This window comes from Mirounga angustirostris, unplaced genomic scaffold (assembly GCF_029215605.1).
Source record: "Mirounga angustirostris isolate CCGP_5_RB_7025 unplaced genomic scaffold, mMirAng1.0.hap1 SCAF_5, whole genome shotgun sequence".
In the NCBI taxonomy this organism is placed as follows: Eukaryota; Metazoa; Chordata; class Mammalia; order Carnivora; family Phocidae; genus Mirounga; species Mirounga angustirostris.
In genome coordinates this window covers 115,966,521-115,981,430 of record NW_026991713.1, presented here as the reverse complement: position 1 = coordinate 115,981,430, position 14,910 = coordinate 115,966,521, and the positions used below count along the sequence as shown (strand labels likewise).

The 14,910-nt window shown below is 34.9% G+C and overlaps 1 protein-coding gene across 1 annotated transcript in view; it reads left to right on the top strand.

Annotated features, from left to right (window-relative positions):
- The window catches only part of GPR158 (G protein-coupled receptor 158), a 476,311-nt gene that overhangs the window by 227,929 nt on the left and 233,472 nt on the right, over positions 1 to 14,910 (top strand). The window contains 1 exon segment of the mRNA XM_045871331.2: positions 12,800 to 12,902. Within this exon segment, the coding sequence (XP_045727287.1) occupies positions 12,800 to 12,902 (103 nt within the window).

Sequence of the window (14,910 nt, the reverse complement as noted above, 5' to 3'; positions counted from 1 at the left end):
TCTTCCTTTTCCTGTCTTCATTGTTCCCTTTCTTCAGTTTCATGGAATTACCTATGAAATATAGTATTTTATTCAATCTGTTTCAGGATTTGTGGATGTTCAAATTAGATAATATATTTTTCATCCTTTTATTTCTGACTTTAAAACGTATCTCTTGTTAGTAGCTTTTGAATTTGCTTAACTCAATTTGACAATCTTAATGTTTTATTTGAAGTATGTATTTCATTTTTTTCCTTTGTTCATTTGTTTTGTTTCTTAAATTCCACATATGAGTGAGGTCATATGGTATTTGTCTTTCTCTGACTTATTTCACTTAGCATAATACTCTCTAGCTCCATCCATGTTGTTGCAAATGGCAAGATTTCATTGTTTTTTATGGCTGAGTAATATTCCATTGTGTGTGTGTATATATATATATCTTCTTTATACATTCATCAGTTGATAGATGCCTGGGCTGTTTCCATAGTTTGGCTATTGTAAATAATGCTCCTATAAACAACAGGGTGCATGTATCCCTTTGAATTAGTAATTTTGTATCCTTTTGGTAAATACCTAGTAGTGCAATTGCTGGATGGTAGGGTAGTTCTATTTTTAACTTTTTGTGGAACCTCCATACTGTTTTCCAGAGTGTCTGCATCACTTTGCATCCCCACCAGCGGTGCAAGATGGTTCTACTTTCTCCACATCAAAAATAAATAAAAATAAATAAATAAAAGGAGAGAGAAAGAGGAAGAGAGAGAGAGGCAAACCAAGAAACAGACTCTTAACTGTAGACAATAAACTGATGGTTACCGCAGGAGAGGTTGGTGGGGGAATGGGCGAAATAGGTGATGGAGATTAAGGAGGGCACTTGTGATGAGCACCAGGTGTTGTATAGAAGTGTTGAATCACTGTGTCATACACCTGAAACTGATATTACATTATATGTTAAATAGCTGGAATTTAAATAAAAACTTTTAAAAATGAAGTATGTTTTTCAGGTATATATATAATAATTATTGCTATAGTTGGGATTTAAAGCTACTAACTGTTTTAACATTTCTTTTTTCTTATTTATATGTCTTCTTTTGGGTTAATCAAAAGATTCTTCAGTCTTCCTTTCTGAAGACTTTCTACAATGAATGGGGATAGGATAGACATTCATTACTTTCAAATGGGAGAAATCAGAAGGAGGAAAGGAGTGATAAGTCTCAGGCAAGTTCAAACTTAGCAAAGCAAATTTCATTAGATCTTAAGGTTCAAGAACAATGGTTTGATGCTCTGCTATGTAGGCCCACTGTGATGGCAGCATCCTCACCAATACTTGTTACTGTTTGCCTTATTAGCCATCCTAGTATGTGTGAAGTGGTTCCTCATAGTGGTACTTGGTTATTTTTTAAAACTTTTATTGATGTGCAAAATACATACAGAATAGTGCACGAAATGACCATACTTGTTTAACAAGCACTTAGATATAAAAATAGAATGCTAGCAAAAATTCTACTTTTCTTCTCTTCTCTATGTGACTCCAAATACATGTATGTCAGATCTGTTTACTATGAACTGTATATTCTTTGTGTTCTTTTCTATTATTTAATTAAATTTTTTCACACTTCAGACTGGATACTTTCTGCTTATCTATCTTTGAGCTGGCCTTTTTCTTTTCTGGTACCCAATCTTGGTTTTATTAGTTCTAGAATATCTATCTACTTTACTCTTTTTCTAAAAAAATATATTCTAGTTCTCTGGAGAAATTTTATATTTTACTTTAATTCCAGTATAGTTAACATACAATGTGATATTAGTTTCAAGTATACAATATAGTGATTCAACAATTCCATATATTACTGAGAGCTCATCAAGATAAGGATACTGTTAATCCTCTGGGGAAATTTTATATTATTGTCTTATCTCTTGGACATATTGATTATAGTTATTTAAAAATCTGTGTCAACAATAGCCAAACTGTGGAAAGAGTCAAGATGTCCATCGACAGATGAATGGATAAAGAAGATGTGGTATATATATACAATGGAATATTATGCAGCCATCAAAAGGAATGAGATCTTGCCATTTGCAACAATGTGGATGGAACTGGAGGGTATTATGCTGAGCGAAATAAGTCAAACAGAGAAAGACATGTATCATATGACCTCACTGATATGAGGAATTCTTAATCCCAGGAAACAAACTGAGGGTTGCTGGAGTGGGGGGTGGGATGGGAGGGATGGGGTGACTGGGTGATAGTCACTGGGGAAGGTATGTGCTCTGGTAAGCACTGTGAATTGTGCAAGAATGTTGAGTCTCAGATCTGTACCTCTGAAACGAATAATGTAATATATGTTAAGAAAAAAAAAAAAAAGAAGATAGGAGGAGGGGAAGAATGAAGGGGGGGAATCGGAGGGGGAGAAGAACCATGAGAGACGATGGACTCTGAAAAACAAACTGAGGGTTCTAGAGGGGAGGGGGGTGGGAGGATGGGTTAGCCTGGTGATGGGTATTAAAGAGGGCACGTTCTGCATGGAGCACTGGGTGTTATGCACAAACAGTGAATCATGGAACACTACATCTAAAACTAATGATGTAATGTATGGTGATTAACATAACAATAAAAAATTTAAAAAATCTGTGTCAATAACTTGAGTACCTAGTCATTTGTGGATCTGTTTACATTGTCTTTTTTTCATGGTGTGTTTGGTAATTTAAGAGTTAATGCCAGACATTGTGTTGTTAAAGTGGTTCTGTATGCATTGCCTTCTTCCAGAGAGGCTCTATCCTGTTTGTGATACTTTACTAGACAGATCACCTTAATCCAAGTAGTGCTTGATCAGTACCAAAATGAACAGAAATCTATGAAAAGCTCAGATTATTTATTCACTCCTACTTCTAGGGTATAACACTCCAGAGGGCCACTGAGAACCTTGGATGGTTATTAGAGACCTTTGTCCTTGGAAGGTCCTAAACTCCAGTTTAAGAGTTTAAAATTGTAATGCTGCCAAAAATTCAACTCTGTCTCCCTTCAGTTTCTGCTTTGCTTCTTTGACTTTCACCTTAGGCAACTTAAAAATTCAACAAAATTTTTTGAGGCTCAGTCTTCTTTCCTTGCACTTTCATTCTCTCTGGGATTTTGTCTTTAGGCTTGAGTATTTTTACAGTCCCCAAATTGATTATTTTTTCTCCTCAGGCCTGTGAGATTACCTAATTTTCCTGGCTTCCTACCTTTTACCAGCTTCCATCTTTCAGATTCTTAGTCTTCCCCCAATGCCTCATATTATCAAATATTAAGTTTGATTCAGAAATGTAGAATATAGAACAGCTGTGCATTCCCCTTCTTTCTGTGATTTTGGCCCCTCAATTCTGGCTCCATTAACAGTTTTCTGATGTCTCCACATAGGTAGGTATGTTAGTTGGTTTCTTTTTCTTCTCTCTCCCTCCCTCCCTTCTTTTTCTTTCTTTCATTTTATCCAGATGTTTTAATTGTTTTTGGCGGGAACTTCGGCCTGTTATAAGATAATGTATCATAGCTAGAAATTAAAGTCAGTTCCTCCCTTCCCTCATTTTAGTAATACTTATTGGTACCTACTGTATGTCAAGCACTATGTTAGGAGCTGGGGCTATTGCAATAAAGATTGTACCCACTATTCAGGTTAAAAAATAGATTTTTACCAGTATCTTAGAAACTCCCTATATACTCCTCCCTCATCCTATCCCACCAAAAGGTAACCATTATCCTGAATTTTATGTTATCACTCTGTTCTTTAGTTTCACATATGCATATATCCTTAAACAGTACTTTATAAAAGTTTTACGCTTTTGAATTTTACAAAATCAAAATCATATTACATATATCCTTTTATTAATTTTTATTCTTAGTACAGCAATTTATATTTTAACAAATAATTCTAGGAAAATATCTAAAGATAGACTACTCAAAACGAAAGAAAGAAACGTGTATGAAGCCCTTTAGCTATGAACAGGGCATAGCACCTATAGTAACTCTGATTTTGCTCTTGTGCTTGTGGGTTGTGCTCTCTGAGAACTAGACCATGACTTTGTTCCTCTTTGTTACTGAAGCAAATAGCATACAATGAAGCTCAGTAAACAAGAGCTAACTTAAGTCAAGAATGAAAAGAAAATTCCCCAGTGGTTATGAGCTGTGGCCACAGGAAACACAGGGTGTCAAAGGTAGAACATAGGTGCTTAATAGTGAGTTTGGGGTTTAGGAGAGGGCAGTGTTTAATTTTTTTTAAGTGTTGAGCATATTAAGAACTGTGTTGCTCAGGGCGCCTGGGTGGCTCAGTCGCTAAGCATCTGCCTTCGGCTCAGGTCATGATCCCAGGGTCCTGGGATCGAGCCCCACATCGGGCTCCCTGCTCAGCCAGGAGCCTGCTTCCTCCTCTCTCACTCCCCCTGCTTGTGTTCCCTCTCTAGCTGTCTGTCTCTCTCTCTGTCAAATAAATAAATTTAAAAATCTTAAAAAAAAAAAAAAAGCACTATGTTGCTCGAGTGTTTGGGGCTGTTTCTGTTAAGAGGGTCTGGAAAACTGGGCTTGTTCACTCAATGAGATATAATCCTGACGCTTCCCTGAGTCAGTTTCAACCCCCACAAAGCATCTTGCTGTGTGTCAGTGTGAAGTTTGTAGACTTGTAATGTGTTTGTGCCAGATGCTACATTGTTGTCCCTTAGCTCTGTTTTGTGACAGATGGGTATATAACAAGCATGTCAAAAACTAATAATAGAAAACAGTCTCTTTTTAAATTTTAACTGTATCATAAGGTAAAATACCCCCTCATTCCTCACCCCCTCCCCTGCTACAGTCCATCATGCTTTTTAAACTAGATTCTGCCAGCTAATGAATAATAGAGACAAAACATAGTTCTTTTCACCCTGGTGAAATACTGCATTATTTGTTATTCATGATTTCTTGTTTTCTTGGACGATTGTTCGGTGAAATATATAAGTGATATGTACCCTATCATTGCCTGGAGGCCTTTTAGATTTCCTCAGAGTATTTTCCTTCTGTTTTTAATAAACTTGCAAATAGTTGTGGAGAAGAGCCACTGGATGATAGTATAACTAACCTGTTTTAGTACCATATCTTCCCAAACCCACTCCCAAATTAACAAATTCAACATTTTACAGTATTTCTTCACAAGGTATATAGAAGGAGTAAAAGGGGAAACAAGCTGCTGTCTTTTAAAAATAATCTGGAAGACCCACTTACTACTGCATCTTTCCAGCATCAGGCCTCTTTCTTTGAGCCTGTGTTGTTGCCATCTGCTTTTTGAATAAGGTTCAGCAAATTCAATACAACAGGAAATCCTTTCTGGAGATAGGTAAGTCTTCTGTCCAAGCAGAGCAGAGTCATGTTTTTGCCAATAAAGAGAAAGAAGTGACAGTCTAGATGGCCATGAATGTCCTTGGTTTCCGTTGCTGTGCTTGCTGGGTTTAGTTTGGGATCAAGAATCTGTGAGCTGGCCTCATGATTCTCCTCAGACGCTGAGGGGCTTCTGTTTCAGGAATTCAGGTAGAGAAGAGATACTTCATCTCTATGCCCTGAAATGAAGATTCATTTTCCGAGATCTGAGCTAAGGAACTCTGCAGGGAAGGCAGAGGTTTGCTTTTAAAATTTGCAACAGGTATAAGAATTAATTGCATGCCTTAAAATATATTTTATGTACATATATTTTAAAATTAATAATTTTCACGTACCTGAAGCTAAATGATCCAGCAAACTGATCCATTTGCATAATGCCCCAAACCAAGAAAAATGGAAAAATAAACCTCTTAGAACAATCAAGGTACATTCCAAAGTGACCAGGTGTTAACATCTATTCTTGTTTATAGAATGCTACTATGTACCCATATTTTGTGGAGAGTAGTCAGTCTGAAGCCACACCCCTGGCAATTATAACTATAAATTAGAAGGAAAAAGAGTTCTAGCAGTATGTCCATGTTTTACATTTAAAATATGACAACTGTTAGTTCAAAATAAAGAAGGAAAAAGGAAAAAAAACAAAAACAAAAAAACTAAGCATAAGAACCCAAAAAGTTCAGCAGTCTTAGTATTTAGTATATGAGAAAATAGGTATAAAGCTTCAGTAGCTCCAGAGGGCATCAGGGTATTTCAGCATCATTTTGTACCTAGTGTTCAAAGTAACAATTCTGACTCAGGAAGAAAATGTTAAATTCTGTTCCTGGTGTTCAGTTCAGTGAAGTTAGAAAGTGTTTTGCATTTTAGGAAGATTCCAAAACAAAGTTTTAAAAAAAGTATTTAAAGACCCATTTCTAGAGGATTTTGAATTATATCAATTTTATTGTATTTGCATTTTATTTTTGCCTCCTTCAGGTCCAAATTAATTTTTCTTCAGAATTATATGTAAATGTGATCCTTAGGCACAAGCATTATTTCTGTTAAATGCCAAACATACTTAAGTTTAGCCTTTGTTTTAGCCGTTGCTTTGCTCAGTAGTACCTTCATACAAAATCTTCATGACTGTCAAGCTGGCCAGGTTTTGTTTTGCCATTATGTTCCCCAGGAGTTGAGATGAATTGTATGTCTTGCCAATTATGTGTTGCAGTATCATCTGTAGAGTTTACATACACATTGTTGAGGAAGAAAGACCATTTTTCTCTAAGTTCTTTTTTAAAATTTTTGATTGTGGTAAAAAACACATAACATGAAATTTACCATCTTAACCATTTTTTTAAGTGTACAGTTCAGTAGGTTAGCTGTATACATATTGTCGTGTAACAGATCTAGAGCTCTTTCATCTTGCAAAAGGGAAATGCTGTATGCCCACTAAAACAAGTCCTCATTTCCCCTTTCCTCAGTCTCTGGCAGCCATCATTCTACTTTCTTTTTTTTATGACTTTAATTACTTTAGATACCACATACAAGTGGCATTATATGGTATTTATCTTTTTGTGATTGGCTTATTTTACTTGGCATAATGTCCTCAAGATCCATTCATGTTTTAGCATGTGACAGGATTTCCTTCTTTTTAAATACTGAATAGTAATTCCATTGTAATTATATAGCACATTTTCTTTATCAATTGATGAACGTTTGAGTTCCTTCTACGTCTTGGCTATTGTGAATAATGCTGCAGTGAACTGGGTATCAGATAGCTCTTCAAGATCTTTTAGTTATTTTGGATATATACCTACAAGTGGGACTCCTGGATTATATGGCAGTTCTGTTTTTAATTTTTTGAGAAACCTCCATATTGTTCCCATAGTGGCTGCACTATTTTATATTCCCACCAACAGTGCATAAGGATTCTGATTTCTCCACATCCATGCCAATATTTGTTATTTTGTTTTACTGATAGTATCCATTCTAATGGGTATAGGCTAATACCTCATTGTAGTTTTGATTTGCATTTCTCTAATGATTAGTGATGTCAAGCATCTTTTCATATGTGTCTTGACCATTTGTATATCTTCTTTGGGGAAATATCTATTCAAATCTTTTGCTCATTTTTAAATCAGGTGATTTGTTGTTGTTGTTGTTGTTGTTGTTGTTGTTGTCATTGAATTGTAGTTTTTATATATTCTGGATATTAACCCCCTATCAGATACATTGTTTACAGATCTTTTCTCTCATTCTGTAGGTTGCCCTTCATATTGTTGATTGTTTCCTTTGATGCACAGTTGTTTTTAAATTTGATGTAGTCCCATTTGCCTATTTTTTGCTTTTGTTGCCTGTATTTTGATGTTATGTCCAAGAAATCATTCCCAAATCCAATGTCATGAAGGTTTTTCCCCTGTTTCCTTCTAGAAGTTATAGTTTGGGGCCCTATGTTTAGGTCTTTAATACATTTTGAGTTCATTCTTGTGTACGTTATAAGGTAAAGGTTCAACTTAATTCTTTTGCATGTGGATATTCAGTTTTCCCAGCACCATTTATTGAAGAGATTGCCCCTTTTTTTTTTTTCCCCCATTGCATGGTACTGGCATCCTTGCATATGTCATTTGATCATTATATATGATGGTTTATTTCTGGGCCTTCTATTCTGTGCCATTGATCTATATATTTGCCATCATGCCAGTACCACACTGTTTCAATTATTGTAGCTTTGTAAATGTTTTTTGAAATTAGAAAGTATGAGACCTCCAAATTTGTTCTTTGTTTTCAAGATTGCTTTGACTATTTGGGGTTCTAGAGATTACATATGATCTTTAGGATGGTTTTTCTGTTTGTGCAAAAAATGCCGTCGGGATTTTAATAGAGATTGCATTGGGTAGCCTGGGAATTCTGGCAGTGTTAAGTCTTCCAATCCATTAACATGACTGCCAGTTTCAGCAATGTTTTGTAGTTTTCAGTTTGGTTAAGTTTATTCCTAAGTATTTCATTCTTTTTGAAGCTATTATAAGTGGGATTGTTTTTTAGATGTCCTTTCTGGATTGCGATTGTTTGTGTGTAGAAACTCATCAATTTTTGTATGTTGATTTTATATCCTAGACCTTAGCTTAATATGGTTATTAAATTTAACAAGTTTCTTTTTTCTTTTTCTTTTTGGCAAAATCTTTAGGGTTTTCTACATGTAACATTATGTCTTCTGCAAACAGATAATTGTATTTCTTTCTTTCTTTCTTTTTGAATGCCTTTTATTTCTTTCCCAATTACTCTGCCTAGGACTTCCAGTAATGCTGAATGGAAGTGACAGTGGCCTTGCCTTGTTTCTGATCTTATGGGAAAATCTTTCAGCATTTCACCATTGGGCATAATGTTAGCTATAGGCTTTTCGTATATGGGCTTCATTATGTTGAGATAGTTTCCTTCTATTCCTAGTTTGTTGAGTGTTTTTATCATGAAAAGTGTTGAATTTTGTCAAATGCTTTTTCTAAATTACTTGAAATAGTCATGTAGCTTTTGTCCTTCATTTTGTCAGTATGCTGTATTGCATTGAATGATTTGTATGTTGAATTATTGTGTTCCAGGAATAAGTCCCACTTGGTTATGGTGTGTAGTCCTTTTAATGTGCTGAATTTGGTTTGCAATTATTTTGTTGAAGATTTTCACATCAATATTAATCAGGAATATTGGTCCGTAGTTTTCTTTTCCTATAGTATCTTTGTCTGATTTTGCTATCAGGGTAATGCTGGCTTCACAAAATGAATTAGGAAGTATTTTCATTTCACTTTTTTTGAAGAGTTTGAGGAAAAGTTTAGTGTTAATTTTTCTTTGACTGTTTCGTAGAATTGTTCATTGAGGCTTTCTGGCCCTGGGCTTTTTTCTCCATTGGGAGGTTTTTGATTCAATCTCCTTACTAGTTATAAATCTGTCCAGAATTTTTACTTCTTCATGACTCAGACTTGATAGGCTCTATATTTCTAGGAATCTATTTTTCTCTAAACTCTTGACCACCATCTCTTTCCTTTGGATCTGGATTACTCCCAGGAACATGACTTTGATTGTAGGTGGTCAAAACTATCCTTTGTATATCTCTGTTGATGGCTTAGTAGGTATGGGCATTGTAGGTTCATCGAAGAGGGCATCCAGTCTTGTGAGTAGCTACTTCATTCACAGGGATACCATAAGTCTTAATATAAGATGCTTAGTGTTTATCAAAGGGTATCATGGAACAGCTACCTCTATGGAGGAAGAAGTACTGCTTTTTCCATTTCTACCCTCTTGGACTTCTATGAAGATAAAGGAGAAAGGTTTAGGCTTCAATATCTAAGATGAATGAATGTCTTAAGTACCTAAAATTAATATTTTAAATGAATATTTTAAATGAATGTTAGAGTAAAATTCTGAAGACTTTTTCCTGTATTACATGAGAATCTTTTTAAAATTCTAAATTTTAAAAATTATAGAAAACAGCTCCTCAGTCCAAATATGATCAACATTAGTTGAGTAGTCATCATACTTACGTAGATTTTTAAAAACTAGTTTGAATACTAAACTAGTTGCCTAATCTTGAAAATGTATAAGTTTGGTTGGGAGGTGGCAGAGTTAAGAGTAGCTACAGAATGGTGATGGCAGATGGAGCAAGAAAGCATGGGAAGCTGATTGCAAATTTGTAACCATTAATAGAAAAATAAGCCAGGATCACTTTTATACTAAGGCAAACATATATAAGCAATAGCACATGAGTTCCATGTAGGTACCACAATATTGAAATACAGCAGGATGATATTCTTTTATTGATGCTTTCTGACTGAATGTTTTTTTCTTTTCTTTGAAAATATAAATTAATTTAAGAATAGAACAAAAGAGTTTGAGGTAACTAATTATATAATTCTGTGTTTTCCATAATAAAACTGGGAAACTTTTTTTTATGCTCAATGGACTTTATATTTGGTCATATTTATCTGATCAGCTAGGGTTTTTTTAACCTTCATTTTTATTTCAAGTTTAGAGTTAGCTTGTAAAGAGATATTCTTATTCCAGTAAACTCCAGATCTGCCTTAAACATTTAAAATTTTCAACTGAATTACTGTTGCAAAACTGTCATATTATTAGGGAATTTAATGCTGTTTTAAGGAATAGCATTAACCTCCAAATTCCAGTGAGGCAGAATATTTAGAGTATACTATTGTATTCTTAGTATCTAAGACTTAGTTTACCTGGATAAATCTATGCTGTATGAATGTTTACTAAATGCAACTCACAAGAAATTTCACATGTTATGTCCATAGTATCACAATCTAGTTAATGAGATAATGACACCACACTGAATTACTCTTCTAAGTATTCTTTGTTTCTTCCTTTCTGCCTAACCTTTTAGCTCTAGAGTGTCTTGAGTCTCACCACTTTGGACCTCTGTCCTTTAAAACCTGTAGGCACTCCCTTAGTGATCTAGTCTTAATCTGATTTCATGGCTTTACCTATCATTTTTGTGCAAATCAGTCCTAAATTATACAGCCCAGACATCTCTCCTAAACTCCCTCCTACTTTATCAGCCTGCCTATTTGATACCTACAGTTTCAAATAGGTACTTCACACTTAACATTTACAAAACTGAACTTCTGCTCTTTCTTTCAAATCTCCTCCTCCAGAAGCCTTTCCTAGGTCAATGATGGCACCTCCAGTCTTAAGGTTGCTCAGGCAAAAAAAAACAGAATAAAGTCACCCTTTATTCTTTTCTTCCTCTTATACCCCATATTTAACCTATTAGGACATCTTGGTGTTTCTGCCTTCTTCAAGACTGTACATGAATTTGACTGAATGATTGTTCTTACAAATTAAAAAACTAAGGCTCAGAGAAGTTAAGAGCACATCCCAAGTTCACATAGTTAGTGATAAAGTCATAATTCGAATTCTTATTTTCTGACTGACCACAAATAATATGCTCTATTCATAATACCAGTGCTTCTGAAAAGTAAGTTACAATTGTTTTTAATTTATATAGTTCAGAAATATCATCTGACCTATTGTATAACTGGATTTTTATAAATAGTGTGTTATTGTTTAGGTTCTATAGGAATTTTCTAAGCCCACAGCAGTTATTTCATAAATACTTGCCAACTCAATTGAATTGATTGGTACTTCTCTCTTCTTGTATATTGCTCTGGCTCAGGAACTGTGTTTTCAATTGTAAGGTATAATTGGTTACAAATTGTGTATTGGGTAAGAAAAAGGCTGGGGGTGGGGGTAGAATTAATGAAATAAAATATTCAAGGAGGTCTCTTAGAAAGCTCTTTGTTAAAATTTTTTGTTTTATCTGTATGAATTTAGAACATGTACTAGCTCTTGCTACCTTATATATAAATACTTTTCTATTTCTTGGAATTTTCATAGTATGTAATATTGATCTTGATACCAATCATTAAGCTTAGATTGTGGAATTATTATTTAAATTATTTAGAGTTTTCTCTTCAGAGCTTCTGTATTAGGGAGACATTTTATAACTAAAATCTATTAGATTGTAAGATTTCCTAATTGATCATAATGGCAAAAAGTCAAAGCATTGGCATCTTGGTAGAGAGCAGAAATTAAATTTCAGTGTTGATTGTATTCTTGAGACACTCCTGTTTTATTGATGTACTGTTTGTATTTTAATAAAAGTTATTCTGTGCTTATGTAATTAAATGTAGCAGAAATGAAGTATGTTAAGCCAAATTTTATGAGATTTAAGTGATATCTTTGAAAGAAACCAAGATTAAGCTTTTGGGAGATGTCTATTATATTTATCGATGTGACATATTTAGAAAGCTGTTCATTTTTTAAAAATTTATGTAAATGTAGAACACTTATCTGTGAAAGAGATTTTAGGTAAAGAGCCCTTGGGATCATTATTTTATCTTTATTTTTCTCTTCCAAATTTGCACTTTAAGGTTTACTTGTTATTTCACCAATTTGTTATTTTATTTATTTTATTTTATTTTATTCCAAGGATGAAAATTTGGTGAATATTTAATTCATAGAAGCAATTTTCACATCCCAAATTCTATCCATCTACCTACCTACCTATCTGCCTCTCTTTGCTATGATAGAAATATTTTTCATGGAGTCCTTCTTAAGGCATTCTTATAGGCTTTGGAAATATCTCTTAAAGCAATAAGATTATATTTGAGGCATCAAACCCAAAAGCCATGCCTAGAAATTTACTCCATATGGCAAATGAATGAGTTAAAGTTGTGTGGTACCTACAGCCATAATGACATGTATTTAGAAAGGAAACTTAGTTTGCAGCATCTAAAAAATGTCTGTTGACAAACAAACCTAAAGTAAGAGTTCAAAAAAGAGATACTTTATTTCTGGAAAATGTGATAGTTCTGTTACCATTTGTAGTGATGGATATCTGTGAGTCTTTATACTGTGAAATAAACTGTGATCAACTCTACTGCTGTCTTTTCTTTTTCATAGTGTATGCCAATTAAAGGTCTAGGATTCGTGCTTGGAGCCTATCAGTGCATTTGCAAAGCAGGATTCTATCATCCTCAAGACTTCTCAGTGAACAACTTTCAGAGTAAGTGTGCTTTGCTTCTCTGCATATGTATGAGTCCACATAATATACACCATTATTAATTATTCAGATTTTCTCTTAACCTTGTTGGAGTTATTTGCTGCAGTCCCCACTGGTCTGACATTCTTTCATCCCTTAAGGAGTTTTTGCTTTGGTTTGTCATCTACTATGCCCTGGAGTACCACAGAATAATGTGTTTATTTTAAGTATGTTTTAGTTTTCAATACATTTCCTGAAAATAATGTTAGCTATGCAGTAAGATCAGTTGGGATTCAGTTATTGAGAGCTGTTGCTACAGAAAGTTTCTAAACCTAACTTTGCTAGTTTGTTTACTTTGTTTGTTAATTTGTTTATATATTAGTTTTCTATACAGCATAAAGAGCTACCACAAAGTTAACAGTTTAAAGAACACAAATTTATTATCACACAGTTTTCATTGGTTACCTTTCCAGTCACAGGTTAGCTTGGTTCCCTGTCTCACCAGGCTAAGATTAAGGTGTCATCTGGGATGCAATCTGATCCGAGGTGCAGGGTCTTCCAAGCTCAGTCAGGTCAGTATCTTGCAGCCTCCCCCCCTTTTTTTTGCTAGATTTTAGTCTACTCTCAGCTCCTAAGAGTTCCTTAAAGCCTGTCCTTGTGACCCTCTTACAACATTGCAGCTCACCTCTTCAAGGCTAGCAAAACAATTTCCTCACTCTGCTCAGACTGAATCATATATAACATAAAATAATTATGAGAGTGAGCATCCCATCATTTTGCCAGATAATGTAAAACTGAAGGAGAGACTATCTCCTCATATTTACAGGTCCACATTCTAGGGGAGGTGATTATACAGGGTGTATACTCCACAATCAAAACTTGGTCATCTGCTATTTTATTCCTACTCCAGAAAATGTCAGGGTTACAATTTGAATATTGATTTTTTACTTTATCTCTAGAGAATGCAGTGTTACCACACTGGCTTGTAGCCAGCTATTGGATATAAAGAAGGAGTGTAGTAGTAAAAGGAGTGGTTTTATAGGAAGTTAGGGCTTGGGGTTACTGAAACTGAGGTACAGGTATCTTTTAGATAGCCATTCACAAATCTGCAAGCCTTATTATTGGTCTGTATAGGAATTTGCATTTCTACTAGGCATAGTTCAAAGGGTACATTGAGATTGAGACCTGAGTTTCTTCCCCTGGGAATTTTGGTAGACATTTGTAGATTTTTTTTGTTTTGTTTCCTCCTGGAAAACATTATTCTTGGTATTGAATCTGTTTACATTTAACATATAGGCTCTGGAGATGAGTAACATTTTGCTATCTCTTCTGTCATATAGTTCAGAATTCAGCCTTTGTTCTGATTAATAGTTACAGGTATAAATCTAAGATGGCCTCCAAGCTTCTGTTCCCACAGACCCTGTCCGATACCTTCTCTTAAGTGTGGGTGGGATCTGTGAATACAGTGAGATAGTGACTCACTCCCTGCTTAGGCTATATTATATAGCAAAGGTGATAGTATAGTCAACTATGTGATTACATTGCATTAAATAAGATTCCCTCCCAGCATAGCCAACTGAAGAGAGATTCTAGTGCTGGCCTTGAAGAAGTAAACTACCTTGTTGTGAGAGGGCCACATGGCTAAAACCTGAGTGCGGCCTCTGAGAGCTGAGAGCAAATCTCATGGACAGCAACCAAGAAAACATGGACCTCAGTTCTATAACTTCAAGCAACTAAATTTTTCTAGAAGCCTGAATACACATGGAAGAGGATCTTAAGCTCCAGATGAGAATACAGCCAGGCCAAAACCTTGATTTCAGTCTAGTGAGACCCCAAGCAGAGAGCCCAGTTACCCTATGTCCACACTTCTGATCAATAGAAACTGGGAAATAATGAATAGGTATTTTAAGCCCCAAATTTCCAGTAATTTGTTATGTAGCAATAGAAAACTAATACAATAGCAGTGATGATAACATTTTCAGGGTAGATATGCTTTTCCTTGTATCTGTGGCAATACCAGGACTACTTTGGC